Raw genomic sequence first — 14,126 nt, 5'->3', positions numbered from 1 at the left:
AATTAACACTGATGCCTTTTTTATGACCTACAAAAGCCTACACATCAGCAATCATATTTAATAATTTTGATATAAAAAATTAGATACTTGGAACTGCTGCTTTGGGGGTAGTTGCAACATGGTGCAATTAGCAGCATACTGCCAAAACAACCTTTTTTATGTTTACTTCAGTAAGAATTCACAATGAATACATGTTTGACTGTTAGGGGAAAACAAGTATTTTTTTGTCATGTAACTTTACTAACACATGCTAAGGACAAGATCAGCAAGGAGATACCATGTTGTAGACAGGCCAGGGCCTCTCAAATCAAAACAAAACCAAAATCCTTCACTTTAAACGTGAAGTTAAACATGAATTTGATAGATAATCACAGTCTTCAGTTAAGATCATTTGTATGCACAGTTAAGTTCTTGTGAAGCGACCCTTTCTGCACCTCTGAGCTGTGATGGGTCTGTGACTTCTGATCTCAGCCTGAGGAGCGTACAGACAGCATCTGTTCATGTTCTTGTCTTTTGCAGCTCTGACTTATCATTCACACTTAAATCCCAGTTAAGCTCTGTACTGTTGTCACTGGGTTATCTATACAAGAATTGATTTTAAAAGTTTTGAAATACTAATTTAAAATAATGTTTAGTCTTGGTTTTGTCTTGACTTGCTTTATTAGACCTTTTTTTCAAGATAAAAAAGTTATCAAATATAAAAGTGGTAAAAATAATAAATATAATATCAAAGGTATAGAGAATAAAAGCATTTAAAGAAATACAAGCATACTACAAGCCTACTAGGATAGGGATGTAGATAACAATTAAAAATACAGCCAAAAGGGCAGTGAAATATATTGAGGATAACAACGAATAAAAGCAAGTAAAATATCAAGAGGAATTCAACTATTTTTAAAAATTCAGAAAGATGGAAGATTAAAAAACAAATAAAAACTGAATAAGAAGACAACATAACATTGAAGCAAGTCTATAAAAAAGAGTTTTAAGAGGTTATTGAAAAGATGTCACTGATTCTGCATGCCTTATCTCCATGGGCAAGTTGATCCAAAGTTGAGGAGCCCTGATGGAAAACACTCAGTCACCTTTTGTTTTAAGCCTCAACTTTAGAACAACCACAAGGCCCCTGACTAAGGATCTAGGGCTGCTGGTTGGCTCATAGGGGTTAATAATTCTGACATATAGCCTTGAGCCAGGCCCTTATGTGCTTCAAAAGCAATTAGTAAACTCTTAAAATCAATTCTAAAAGTAACAGGGAGCCGGTGTAGGGAAGATAAACTTGGGGTGATGTGGACATTTTGGACAAATAGGAGGCGAGAGAGGGATCTGTGGGTATCAAGAGAATTGGAGTAGTCCTCCAGGTCTGACTGAGAAATTATTGCTTTTATTTTGGACATGCTACATAACTGGTAATAGCATGGTTTGATAACTGTTTTAATTTGAGGCTCGAATTCAAAGTTTGCATTGACAAGTACACCTAAGTTTCAGGAAGAGGGTTTAATATTCAAAACAAAGTGAGCAAGGTTGCTACTGAAGAAAATAGAATGTTGTGGATTGAAGAATATAATTTCATATTTTGAATTGTTCACCAGCAGAAAGTTTTGAGCCATCCAACAGTTTATATCACTTACATAGTTTCTGACAGCAGCTACACCTCTAGGGTCCTCAGGTCTTAGGGGACAGGTATTTCTGCATGTTGTCTGCATAGCAGCCATAGGAGACTTTGTAATTCAGACTGATTTGGCCAACGAGCTAACCTGACATGCCAGATGGATTTGTTTCAGACATTCATCTGGAAAACCTCTGATAGACAGCATTTGGGAAAGGGCAGAGCCTTTGAAACAAACACTTGGAGGGTGACTGGATGATCGTTTTGTCTGTCACATCTTTACGGGCCAATCAGAGCAACAAAACACGTGACGTCGTAGCCGCTACCAAGGTGTGCGTGCGCAGCTACCGAGGAATAAACTTCATATAGAACTGCATAATGCGAGTCATGGCGACAATAGACATGTCAGTACACAACTTTTGTCAGTTTTGGAAAGAAAACAACTCACTGCTGTTCTTTGTTTTTCTTTTAACGAAGAAATTTCGTCAAGTTCTGATAAAACTGATGATTTAGCAACATCCACGCTAATCTCTTCCACCATAGATGCACCGGCCTTTTGTTGCTGCTTGCTTACGTCATAACTCTGCTGCGCCAGAAAGCACTGCCCCTTGACATTGATTGGTCCTGTCACTTTTTGACCAGGCACAAACGGTTCAGATGGGAGCTTTGCAAGATGGATTTTCCAGTGAGAAACACGGAAACGGGCGTATCCATCTGCTTTGCAATGTTACTGAGGAGCAGCATATAAATAGAAAATAAAATAAGAGCTACAACCAAACCTTGCAGCACACCACAGGTAAAAGTAGAGGCAGAGGAGGAGTGATTACTTATGATGACCACAAAGGTTCACTCTAAAAGATAAAAATAAAACAAGTGTAGTGTCCATTGCAGTCATGAAACAGTCAACAGGAATCAGCTGATTTTTTTTCCACTGAGATATTGTGTCCTTTAGCCATTTGAGCAATGCTTCAGTGTGCACAGTCTAATTTTTGACCTTTTATCAATCCCAAGGGAAGCCATCAACAGACTGTGTGATGCTGTGCCAGGAGGGAAGGGGGCATGGAGGAAGAAGGTTAAAAACTAGTGTAATCTTTCAACACATATTGCATCACATTATCATTTATAAATCCTGGATTACAGAGTAATCATAAGGTGTTTTAAATACTATAAACTACATTGAATGTCATTTTGTCATAATAACAGAAATATATAATGACTACAGCTTTATATTTTCCTTTACTGTAAATGCTGTTTTGAGTCTAACTATATTTTCTTTACCATGTAGGCCCTGAACAAAGCTCTACAGTCCATAATGGGAAAGAGTAACCTGCGATTTGCAGGCATGAGTATTGCAGTGAACATTTCCATAGATGGCCTTGGCCTGCTAATCCCCACCACACGACAGGTACGAAGTTAAACTACAATAAATTCACCTGTACAAGGAATTGATTTATGTATTTTATCACTGATATAGCAGAGTTCATCCAATGAATTCAAGTACTGGAACGTACCCTTAGGATGCAATTTCTGAATCTACATAAATTTTTGCATGTTTGTTGTTCTCAGTATCAGTGTGAATCACAGACAGTGTGTTAGAGCAGAATATTGTCAAATCTCTGCCTCAGATTTGTCCTCTTGTCTCTTCCAGGTGATCGCACATCATCCCATGCAGTCTATCTCCTTTGCCTCAGGGGGAGACACGGTGTGTGCTCCTTTATGCTGCTCACATTCTGGCAGACTGCACAGACATTTTGGCAGACTGCAAATAGCTGACTGGATTACATTTAACTGGTTTCCAATCTCATGACCCAATAATCAATGAGGGCTTTAATTTAGTTATAAAAGCTTGTCTCATTTATCAGCCCTAATTTAATTTTTCCCCCTGTCTTGTTGCAGGACACGCCCGATTATGTTGCGTATGTGGCCAAAGACCCCATTAACCAGAGAGGTATGTCTAAAAAGGCTTCCCTTAGGCTTTCTAATGATTTAATAATTATGTAATGAGGTTATTTCTGATATCTAGGTACATTTACTACAGACTGTCTTATAAAGATGTCACCCATATCATAAAGAAAAAGATTCCTAATGGCAAAATCATGTTGTAGATTGTTCTAAGACAGGTTCTGCATGATTTTTTTTAAATCCTAAAACAGGTGTAAAAATTGTCACCCTTTCTCTGTGCCCTTCAGCTTGTCACATCCTTGAGTGCTCAGACGGTTTAGCACAGAGTGTTATCAGCACCATCGGACAAGCCTTCGAGCTGCAGTTCAAACAGTACCTTCATAGTCCGCCCAAAACCATGACATCCGTGGAGAGGTAAGCTTTCAAAATTAGGACTTCTGTTCAAAGATGGGAAGCCTTCAGAGATCTTTAGCCATGCACACTTGTGGCGTCTGTGAAAGGGATAAACTTAAAGAAATATGCTGCTAAGCAAAGCTTTACAAAACAACAAACACTGTCATGCAAAAATTAATGTTTGAGTATTTCCCTAAAGCAGTGGTTCTCAAATAATCCAGCCTCACGACCCACCAACACATCCTTAATGAGAAATAGTGACCCAAATTTCAGAACATTTCAACAGTACAGTTTTATTTATTGAAAAGGTTGCAGTTTGGACTGTAGCTGGAACAAAAAAAATTAACAAAGAGAGGACAAAACAAACATATTTGATAAGTACATTGTTACAGAAGCCCTGGAAGGATATGCATGCATTTTATGTTTTTTCCCATTTCCCATGATGACATCTGGGCAACACATTGATTTTGGTTGTTTTCCAAAGATCATGAAAAATTAACTATTATGGGAGAAACCAGCATTATTATCCCAAAATTATGAGATAAATTAGTTGAAAAACAATCAAAATTGACTATTTTTGCCATATAAAGGAGGGGAATATAATGAATGAATGAAAGTACAAAGTCATCATAGGGTTCATCATCATTTTTTTTTCTGACAGTGTGAACAGCACAATTAAATGTAGTGTGATCCTTCCATATCAGTTTCAGGACACTTTGGCTACATTCACACTGCAGGCCTTAATTCTCAATTCTAATCTTTTCTCAAAACTGATTTTTTATTTGGCTGTTTACACTGCAGTCAAGTTCTTAAAGATCAGATATGTATCTGGTTGAGAACCGCATCTGAAAAGTTTATTTAGGTTATAAGTGACCTGACTGATTTTTTTGCTCATATGTGACTCATTTTGGATTTTTTTTCTGTCAGTGTGAGCAGTGCAAGTCACATTAAATCTGACATTTTTAGATCAGATTCAGGCCACTTTAATGTGTGGTAAACAACAAACAAAAAAATCAGATCTGAGAAAAGATCAGAATTGAGCATTTCCTGTAGTGTAAACACAGCCATCAACATCAATGAAACATAGTTTTAAAAAATGAACTACACAGCTTATATTTTTCACAGAATGTACAAACAAATCATTTTTATTACCACAAGAGTTATAAACTTGTCTACCCTTGAAACAAGAAGAAATTGAACATTATTTAGGAAAACTACTGCCTGAAAAAGTGAAAATGCTGGTTGTTGATGTCTCTCAGTTGAACATACTTTGACAGGAATAGAGGACAGACATTACATGTAAGAGCTCTGTCACATTCCCAAAGAAGAAACCAGTGCCTGTGTTCATAAATGTTTTCAGAATCCTCTCAGAGATCTCCTGACTTAGCTAGTCCTAGCTTAAAAGTGATTTCAGAGCAACTTTTAGAAAAGGGAGGATGGCAGCTTTTAGCAGGGTTGACCTGTTGCTAGGCATCATGCAACATTTTTTAGAAGGTATGATTGATTTAATCAAATAAGGAAGAAAAAAATAATAAAAGCTCTTTCTTTGTGAATGTCATCAGTTTAACCATACCGTCTAGGCAGAAACTGTGTAAACATCAGCACTATTTTGCAGCTATATTAGGCCCAAGATATTAATAAGTTTTATCTTTATAAGGATCTAGCCTTAACTTTAAAGGAAAACAGTTTAGAAAAAGTCATGATTCTAAGAATTTACTGTGGACTTAGGAAACTTAATGAATACCCTTAAAAACTATTCCATCATTTTGACAATGCTAATTACATTTTGCAATGCTGCTGTAGCAAAGACAGGAGGAACTTCAGACTGTTTAATCTTTTCTATTTTGGTTTGCTTCCTCCTGGCAGCAGCAGCAGCTCTGATGATCTAAATAAATCTCTGTCAGATAGATCACTTTCGGATGTGGAAATGTCATTTGATCAGCTTGCATTCATTTGAGAACCCAGATCTCCTCTTCATTGTAATCATCACCAATAAAATCTGTATAAAAGTCACAATAAATCAATAAATATCAGCATAATTGTTTGGATCATAAAGGTCAGAGTATTGCTGCAGTAATTCTCTTTACCCTTTATTAAAAGTGTCTTTTCAAATGTAATCATATGTCCTTCATCAGGTCTATGAGGACAGAGGAGCCGATGTGGGGGGAGGATGAGGACTCTTCTGAACATGATTACTACAACAGCATCCCTGGGAAGGAGCCTCCTGTTGGGGGAGTGGTGGACTCCCGGCTCAGGCCTAGTGGATCTCTGCTGGGTCACATCCACATTCAGCCACAGGCCAGCAAGACAGCAGCACAGGTGAATATCCAGGCATTATTTTGTAAGATGTGTAGAGGCGGTGCAATCGTGCCATGTAATTCAATCACCGTTGTTATTCTTAAGAAGTGCATATCTAATCTTTAGAAAATATATCCTGTTCTCTCTGTATTATTCACATAGAAATAAACAATAGATACATAAATATTTAACTACTTTTCTGTTACTACGCATGCATCATAATTACGAGAATTAGATAAAATGCCCTGCCTTGTTGATTGCCTCCTATCTGGTAGGAGAAACCTCTTTATTAGAACAGCGTTATGCAGAGACAGAAGATGAGGGATTTATTCATTTAGTGTAGAGGTACAAATATAAGTTTGGAATTAAAGTTTTGATTTTATTATTGTGTCATACATACACTCTTATGCCCAGATGGGATACATGACACTAAGAATCTACACAAACCAGGATGAGAGTGCATAGCAGTTCTTCCATTATTATGGAGTAGAAAAGGAGGATGGAGACAAACTAACGATTACTTAATTAGTTAAATAAACTATCTTTTCTTTCTTTCCAGGCTTTTGAGACAAAAGCAAGTTTAAACACATCAAATTTAAACAGACATTCCAGTTTTTGCTCATCAAGCTACTGCAGAATTTCAGGATTTTGTCAAGTCATTTCACGAAGCAGTACTTCTCATAGGTCATCATATTTGGTACGGTGTGAGCAAAAAGGGGATTCACTTTCTACGTCTTTGAACTGACCGATCTCAATGGCCAGAGGAGAATTTGGTACAGGTTTGATGATGGATTTACCATGCCAATGGGATTATACCATGTTCAAAGCTTGCTATGAAAATACAGAAAAGAACCTCGAAAAGAAATGGAGATTTTAATGCGTTATTTGCTTTATTCAGCTGAACTTTATCTACAGCCCATTTAGCCTTCTCTAGAGTAATATTACAATTTTACAATTATTAAATCATTACAGTAAATCGCAATTACAATTACAAGGGAATTCCCTCTTTCTCTGCACATTATTGAAAGAGCCATTAAACTGATCCTGAATCATACCATCACCTGGCCTTTGTGAGCAACAGCCTCTGCCCAGAGACTGACTCCCTTAAAAATATTGAAGAAAATGATCAGCTAAAGAACCAAGAGCTACAAAATCTCTCCAAAACATAATTTAAAAATATTGACAAAGAAAACAAATCTAAATACATTAAATATTGGGAAAATGAAATAAAATCCTACAATAAATTAGAATGTTATTGTCTACTGAGAAGAGAGTAGTCTTTAGCTGATTATCTTGTGCATGTGAGAAACCTCAGACAAAGGAAAATTTTAACAATGTACAGACTCAGCGACCATTAATTAGAAATTGAAACAGGTCGTCATAAAAACTGGAAACCTAGAGACCAAAGAATTTGTAAACATTGTGATTTGGTAAAAACTGAAGATGAAACCCACTTTCTCCTCATCTGCCCACTGTATGAGGCTGTAAGAAAGAACTTTTTGAGCCAAGTTACAGCAGCCGGATCACGTGAAGAAATAAGGAGACTGTGTCTTGCAGAAGAACCTAAACATATACACCTAGCTGCACGTTTTGTTTCTGGATGTCACCAGATTAGAGATAATAATAAATTTTATAATAGTCATGTCATTATTATTATTTGTTTTGTTTTGTTTGTGTATTCTGCTTTGGCAACAAAGGTTTTGACCATACATGCCATAAAAGCATATTTTGAACAATTTAAAATGTTATTTAAGGTACTTCTTGAGAAGTTCATACAATTTTGCAACTCAAATTTTGTAACACAAGTTGCATTTAAGAACTTATTATCAAATCTTAATGAAATATTGTTTACTGAAAACATATCAGCAAAATCTTTTTTCCATGTTCCCATCACTAAATCTTTTTTTGTTTTCTGTCTCATTATCTAATATAATTTCCATCAAAAATTTCTTGTATTTCTTAGGGCTCTATTTGTTTATCTCCTTTTGCATGTTTTGTGGGTTGTTACTCTGCAGTTGATCCAACTTTGGCACCTGGCCACCTCTAAATTGCCTTTTATACATCCTTAGTCTTTTTTCAAAGATATTTTGAGTCTCTGTATTTTCCCTAAGTTGCTGTCAAAGCAATGAGTCCTTACATTTTTAAAATTCTCTCTCTGCCTGTTTTTTGTCATCCCAGAGGTTTTTAACTCAAAAGGTTTAGATCTACTCATTTTCTGATGATATAAATGTGATATCCTGCTCTGTGTTTGTTTGCAGATGGGCTCACCAGCTAGGAGGGAGCAGGCCTCTTACCCTCCTGGTCAGCTGTGTTATGAACTTCACTGGGACACAGAGACAACCAGTGGCTCAGGTGAGACACCCTGTGGTGAAACACAGGTATAACACCTGGAGGAAAATCTTGCTGTTATATAAAAGACAAAACTAGATGAAAAAAAAACATTGTCCATGGTCATAATCCTTTTTAGCTTATAGATAAAGGATAAGATTCAGAGCAGGTTAAACATGATTATTCCCATTTATTTGTCAATATTAACACTGTAAAGTATTTGACATTTTTATGTGGATATTTCCCTCTAGTTAGACCCTTGCATGTAAAGAGACACCTGAAAAACAAGGAGAGAGAGGTAATCAAACAGTGTTATTTGGTCTGCACTGTAATTATTCAGCTGCCTTATTTCAACCAACTTTCATCTTACAGACACATACTGTGGATATCCCATAGTCAGTACTTATTTTTTATTTTAGCCTCTAGAGGGGGCTAAAGAATAAGTGTTCATAGTGTTAAAACTGGAAGCTTAGACAATAATTCAGAGGTGAAAAATAAGTGGAGAGCACTAATTCATCTTAGGTCTCACATCAGATGGGTACCTGTGTGCAGACGGACAGCCATCAGGTAGCAGAGATTATGAGGAGCATCAGTACGTCAACACCCAGAGTCTGGAGAACCTGGATTCACTGGCACAAGGGCCAGAAGGACACAGAGGGTCCAGGGTCCCTGATAGCCCCAAAAGAGACCTTTTTGATATGAGTAAGTTGATACAGATGACACAGGTTTTTGATTCTAAAAACACTCAAGTGTCCACATTTGGATTTATAAACCATCATTGTTTTCTTCAGGACCCTTTGAGGATGCTTTGAAGCTCCATGAGGCCTGTGGTGGAGCCGTCGGGTCCTCTGTCTCTGCTACAGCTGGAGGTGTGCGGGTCATGGAGGACCAGTGGCCTAGTCCTCCACGCCGTCGAGCCCCTGTGGCCCCAAATGAGGAGCAGCTCCGCAGGGAGACGTGGTACCACAGCCGCATGAACAGGCGGGACGCAGAAAGACTCCTGGTCCGGGATGGAGACTTCCTGGTCCGAGAGAGCACCACGAACCCAGGACAGTACGTGCTGACTGGCATGCACTGTGGCCTCCCTAAACACCTACTGCTGGTGGACCCAGAGGGAGTGGTGAGTTAGACAGCAGGTTAAATGTATTAGGAGCTGCTCTTTTTTTCATTGAAAATCGTATGTCAGGGTGTCTGGATAGATTGTGCTCTCTACATCCTCCTATCTTCCTTTGCCCTCCATACAGGTCCGAACCAAAGATATGTTGTTTGAGAGCATCAGCCACCTCATCTCATACCACCTGCAGAACGAGCTGCCTATTGTAGCTGCAGAGAGTGAGCTCCATCTCAAACAGGTGGTCAGGAGGAAACAGTGAGCCAGGAGAGCCTGCATGGGATGGTGTTTTCAGTGGGAATTTATAGGTATCCTAAAATATTTGGGATTGAAAATTCAGATATTAGGGGGCTAGTGGGTGAAGAAAAACATAGTTGTTACATGTCCTTGTCTTTGTCTTTTTTTTTTCCCTGTCTGACCTATAAATGCAAAAGAGAACATCAGCAACACGTCTGACTATTTCTGTTCAGCCATTTTAAATGTCTGTAATTGCTAAAATTGGATAAGTGTTGGGCAAAGTTATTTACAGCAGGATGAAAAACACATCTAGTTAACACTTTCCAAAATTTAAATTCCCAATGGATGAAATGTTTGATCATAAGAGGGCAGTAAGGACGGCTTTATTGTCAGAGACAACATTTATACATGAAAATTTGAAATTTATTCAAAATATGAATGCAAGACAGTGCAAAATGTTCATACAAAAATAATAGCAGTAGACTCACAAAAAATAAAATACAGTGCAATACAAAAAATATCAAAACTAATTTGGTTTACATATTTGCAAAGGAGTGGGAAGAATTGCTCACTTGTTTTATCCCACCCCTTCTGTATAACTCATTGTCTATAGCTAACCAGCTTCCTTGTAAGGTTAAATCTCAAGGTACTTCCCTAATATACAAATCCGTTGTCATAATTATTAATCATTTTAGTCTTACAAAATTCATAATAGCACATTTATACCAATTAAAGAATGTATTCTCTCTTAATTATATATATATCTAATCACCATCATTTTAAAAATACATACTTCATTATTTACATTTTTTTACTCAAAAATACAACTTTGTGACTAAGTAATTCACCTTTATCAAAAATATAGGTATTTATATAAATAATTCTATAATCTAAATTGTTTGAATAACACCACAAAGCATGTAGGCAAAAAACATTAAAGAAATAAAAGTTTAGAGCGGTGTTGATAAAGGTCATCAAAATCCATCCAATTTCCTCACAGGAGCATTAAGAATTTAGTCTTTACAGAAAGTATGTTGTTATTTGTTTTTATTCCTCATATCTTTAATTGGTTATTTTTAAAATGTTTAAAATAAAAAAACAGCCCATTTAGATCACCAATGCTTCACTACCCCAGCCTCATTATTACTCGTATAAAGATTTTCTTTCACCCTTATATTCACTTTTATGCTGCTAAGGAGTGAACTGCTGCCTAACTTAATTTCTTTGTAACTGATATGAAATGAAATGAATTAATGTAATTCATCAACAACTGCAGGGTGTCGCTCTTGATAATAAATTACGTTTTTAAGTTTATGTTGATTCCACCGCCAAAAAGGTACAGAAAATATTTTTTTGAAGAAAAATTAAAACTTTTCAAGTTTCTTCTGAGATGATTGACTATTTTACAGAACTTGTATTGAATCAGTTTTAAGCTTTTCAGATTGAGATTGAGATTTAGACAACCTTTTTTTAATCCAATTGAAGACAGTTTTGCAGTCTACCTAGAACACACATTCATTTACAAACAAACAGCAGACACTATGATATCAGAGACAATAATAGCTAGTCAGTACACTGATAGAAATGCTTTGTGGCACACGGACCCCCTCATGTGGCTCCTTACGTAATGACACAATCCTTCTCAGACCTTTTCAGAGTTTCAGGGCACCTGGGAGGAAGAAAAAAGTCACCAGGACTCATTTATCCACATTGCAGTCCATTTACTAAATGGCAACTTGCCCTTAGGTTGCTCTGCCCGCATGATTTTGCTCACTTGCACACCTCCATATTGCACATTACTCTCTGCATTACACTTAAAAAAAATCATCTTTTTTAACTTGAAGCTGCATTAAAAATCTTAATTGACTGAACTTAAAATGATAAGTTGAGGTAACTTTTTACATTCATTCAGAAAAAAAAGCTTTCATACAAGAGGAAACTGTGGAAAAACTTTTTAAAAATAGCTATAAGTGGTAACGAGCAATTGAATTAAGTTCATTTAAATCAAGTTAACAAGTTTCAAGAAGGTAAAGAGTTACAAATTGTAAACTTGAGGTTGTAACCACTTGAAGCAATTTTTGAATAGTTTTTCCACAATTTTCTTTTTAGAGGGTAGGCTAGCCCATTTAGACATTTTATGCCACATAAAAATAACCTTCTTAAACCTAAGTATTGTAGGAAAAAATAAAACAAGCCCAAAGCCGTAGGGTTTTCTACAGAATTTTAATGTCTTTTATTTACTCTTTGTAGCAGATAGATATAAAAAAAGCCATTTGAAAGTTTAAATCTTTGGATTCGACTATAAGTCTTTGCATTTCTCCAGAAGTTCATCTGTTTTTTGTTTTTTTTTTCAGAATTCTCACCAAAAAGTAGAAAAGAAAAAAAGAAATATGATTATATGATGATTATATTTTAGGAATATGTATCTGGTTGTCGTTCAACTTGTGGCGATGAGGAATTTTAACAGTTCTTTATTATGTCATATATGCCTGAAGAATGACTGTATTTAGCTGGCATCAGTCTTCAGAGATGTGATCTTTCTCTATTTCTTACATTTCACAGATGGATACTTGAACACCCAATGCAAAATCCACAAAGGAAAACTAACTGGAAAACATTTATCCTGTATGGATGTTTTTCTGGATGCAAGGACACCTCTGATAATTTATTTCTGTGAACAATTTAACCTAAAGGAACAATCCCTCTAATTTCTTCCTGTACTTACTCTGCCTTTGGACCATCAGGATCAACCAAACTATCCCTCATGTGACAGGAACCTCTCAGCGTACAGCTACAAAGCTGGAAAAACAAAACTGTATGTGCAGTTTGGCAAAAAAAAAAAAAAATCAGTCTACCAATGTTAAAGAAGATGGACCAAACATCAGGAAATTTATGTCAGGATTTGATGCACAGAGAAATGCCTGTGACAGTGAAATACTTCCAGTAAAAACCCATCATCCACTATCTGCTGAACAGGTAGAGGACAACCCTGGAACTGATTATATCTGGGACAGATTCTGATCAAGAACAGAATACATCAGGCTTTTTTTGCAGCTTGTTCTGCAAAAGAAAGAGAACACTAAATGAAACATCTGATATTAGAAAAGGACTGTTTGTTGTTTGCAGAACTTCAGTAGCTGACTCTGAGATGGCACAATGGAGACACTAAACAGAAGTCAGAGTTTGATTTATGTATCAGAAATTGCATTTTATCTTCCTTTATTTCCACAGAATCTCACTTAAAAAGAAATACATTATTTTCCTTTTAACCTCCAACTAGACATGCAGTATATCTACTTAGAAACGTGAGGTTTAATCACATTTCCCGGAAATATCAGTCATTTATGTTGTGTTTGTAAGGGCTGTTAGTAATTTAAAATGTTGTGTAAGCCTGTAAACCTGTTACTGGTCAAACTGCACTCACATGAATCCTTTACTCTGAGTTAAAAGAGTGTCTCTTTAGAAACACTCAGTATAACCATGCCTGTACTTCCACAGCCTCTCCTACTTCAGTGCCTTAAAGACTACAGGGACGGGCATGTGTTTGTGTCAGTGTATATAATGTGCATTTATGCTCCTAATGCAAAACTCTAGTTTTCATGCCATGCCAATGAATGACTGAACAAACGTCAGGATGATTAAGCTCTTAAACCTGTAAACAGTGATGTAAGCTGCTCTTGTTTTTAGTGTTTTAAACTGTCATATTGTGTCATGAATGCTGTTGTGTTTATGTGCACCTCTCACAACAGACCTCCTCAGTTTAATGCAAGCCATAAACAGCACTGGAATGCAGTGATTGATGATAAAGACAGAGGATTTGGACACTAAATTGAATCCATTATTCATCCCAGCTCAGGGGAAAACAACACTGTATTGATTGTCCTTGTCCCACGTTTGTCTTTAAATGTCAGTGACTTGTTTCTGCTTTCCTGGGCAATTTTAGCAACTGAATTGTTTAAAATCCTCCTTGAGGTATGCCATATGTTTATTAAATTTCACTTTGTGTAATGAGCAACATATCTTTAGTCAGGCTCGCCACTGTTCTGAGCTGCAGCCTCATGAATGCACAGAGGTGAGGTGGGAGACAAGGCCTTTGTTAATGGGATTATTTATGATCGCCTGTTTTGCTTTCTCAGGAATTTCTCTTGGACCTTCTCCTCTTTTATTAACTTTAATGGCTTTTTGTCAATAAAAATGATTGAAAGAGGGTACAGTTAAGGAGGACGTTTCGTCGTTTTTGTTCTCCAT

The 14,126-nt window shown here is 36.7% G+C and overlaps 1 protein-coding gene across 5 annotated transcripts in view; it reads left to right on the top strand.

The window, feature by feature from the left end:
• shc2 (SHC (Src homology 2 domain containing) transforming protein 2) overlaps window positions 1-14,076 on the top strand; it is a 30,329-nt gene extending 16,253 nt beyond the window's left edge. For 3 of the 5 annotated variants that reach the window (XM_041792286.1, XM_041792290.1, XM_041792289.1), the window contains exons 4-14: window positions 2,621-2,681; window positions 2,895-3,014; window positions 3,258-3,311; window positions 3,506-3,557; window positions 3,799-3,925; window positions 6,040-6,223; window positions 8,461-8,554; window positions 9,053-9,232; window positions 9,322-9,650; window positions 9,775-9,949; window positions 12,441-14,076. In XM_041792286.1, coding sequence (XP_041648220.1) covers window positions 2,621-2,681; window positions 2,895-3,014; window positions 3,258-3,311; window positions 3,506-3,557; window positions 3,799-3,925; window positions 6,040-6,223; window positions 8,461-8,554; window positions 9,053-9,232; window positions 9,322-9,650; window positions 9,775-9,903 — 1,330 coding nt within the window. In that variant the 3' untranslated portion in view covers window positions 9,904-9,949; window positions 12,441-14,076. The remainder of the gene's footprint in view (window positions 1-2,620; window positions 2,682-2,894; window positions 3,015-3,257; window positions 3,312-3,505; window positions 3,558-3,798; window positions 3,926-6,039; window positions 6,224-8,460; window positions 8,555-9,052; window positions 9,233-9,321; window positions 9,651-9,774; window positions 9,950-12,440) is intronic. The other 2 variants (XM_041792288.1, XM_041792287.1) reach the window with 2 other exon arrangements.
• Window positions 14,077-14,126: the final 50 nt, after the last annotated feature.

This window comes from Cheilinus undulatus, linkage group 7, assembly GCF_018320785.1.
Source record: "Cheilinus undulatus linkage group 7, ASM1832078v1, whole genome shotgun sequence".
Classification (NCBI taxonomy): Eukaryota; Metazoa; Chordata; class Actinopteri; order Labriformes; family Labridae; genus Cheilinus; species Cheilinus undulatus.
This window is presented reverse-complemented; position numbering and strand designations above follow the sequence as displayed.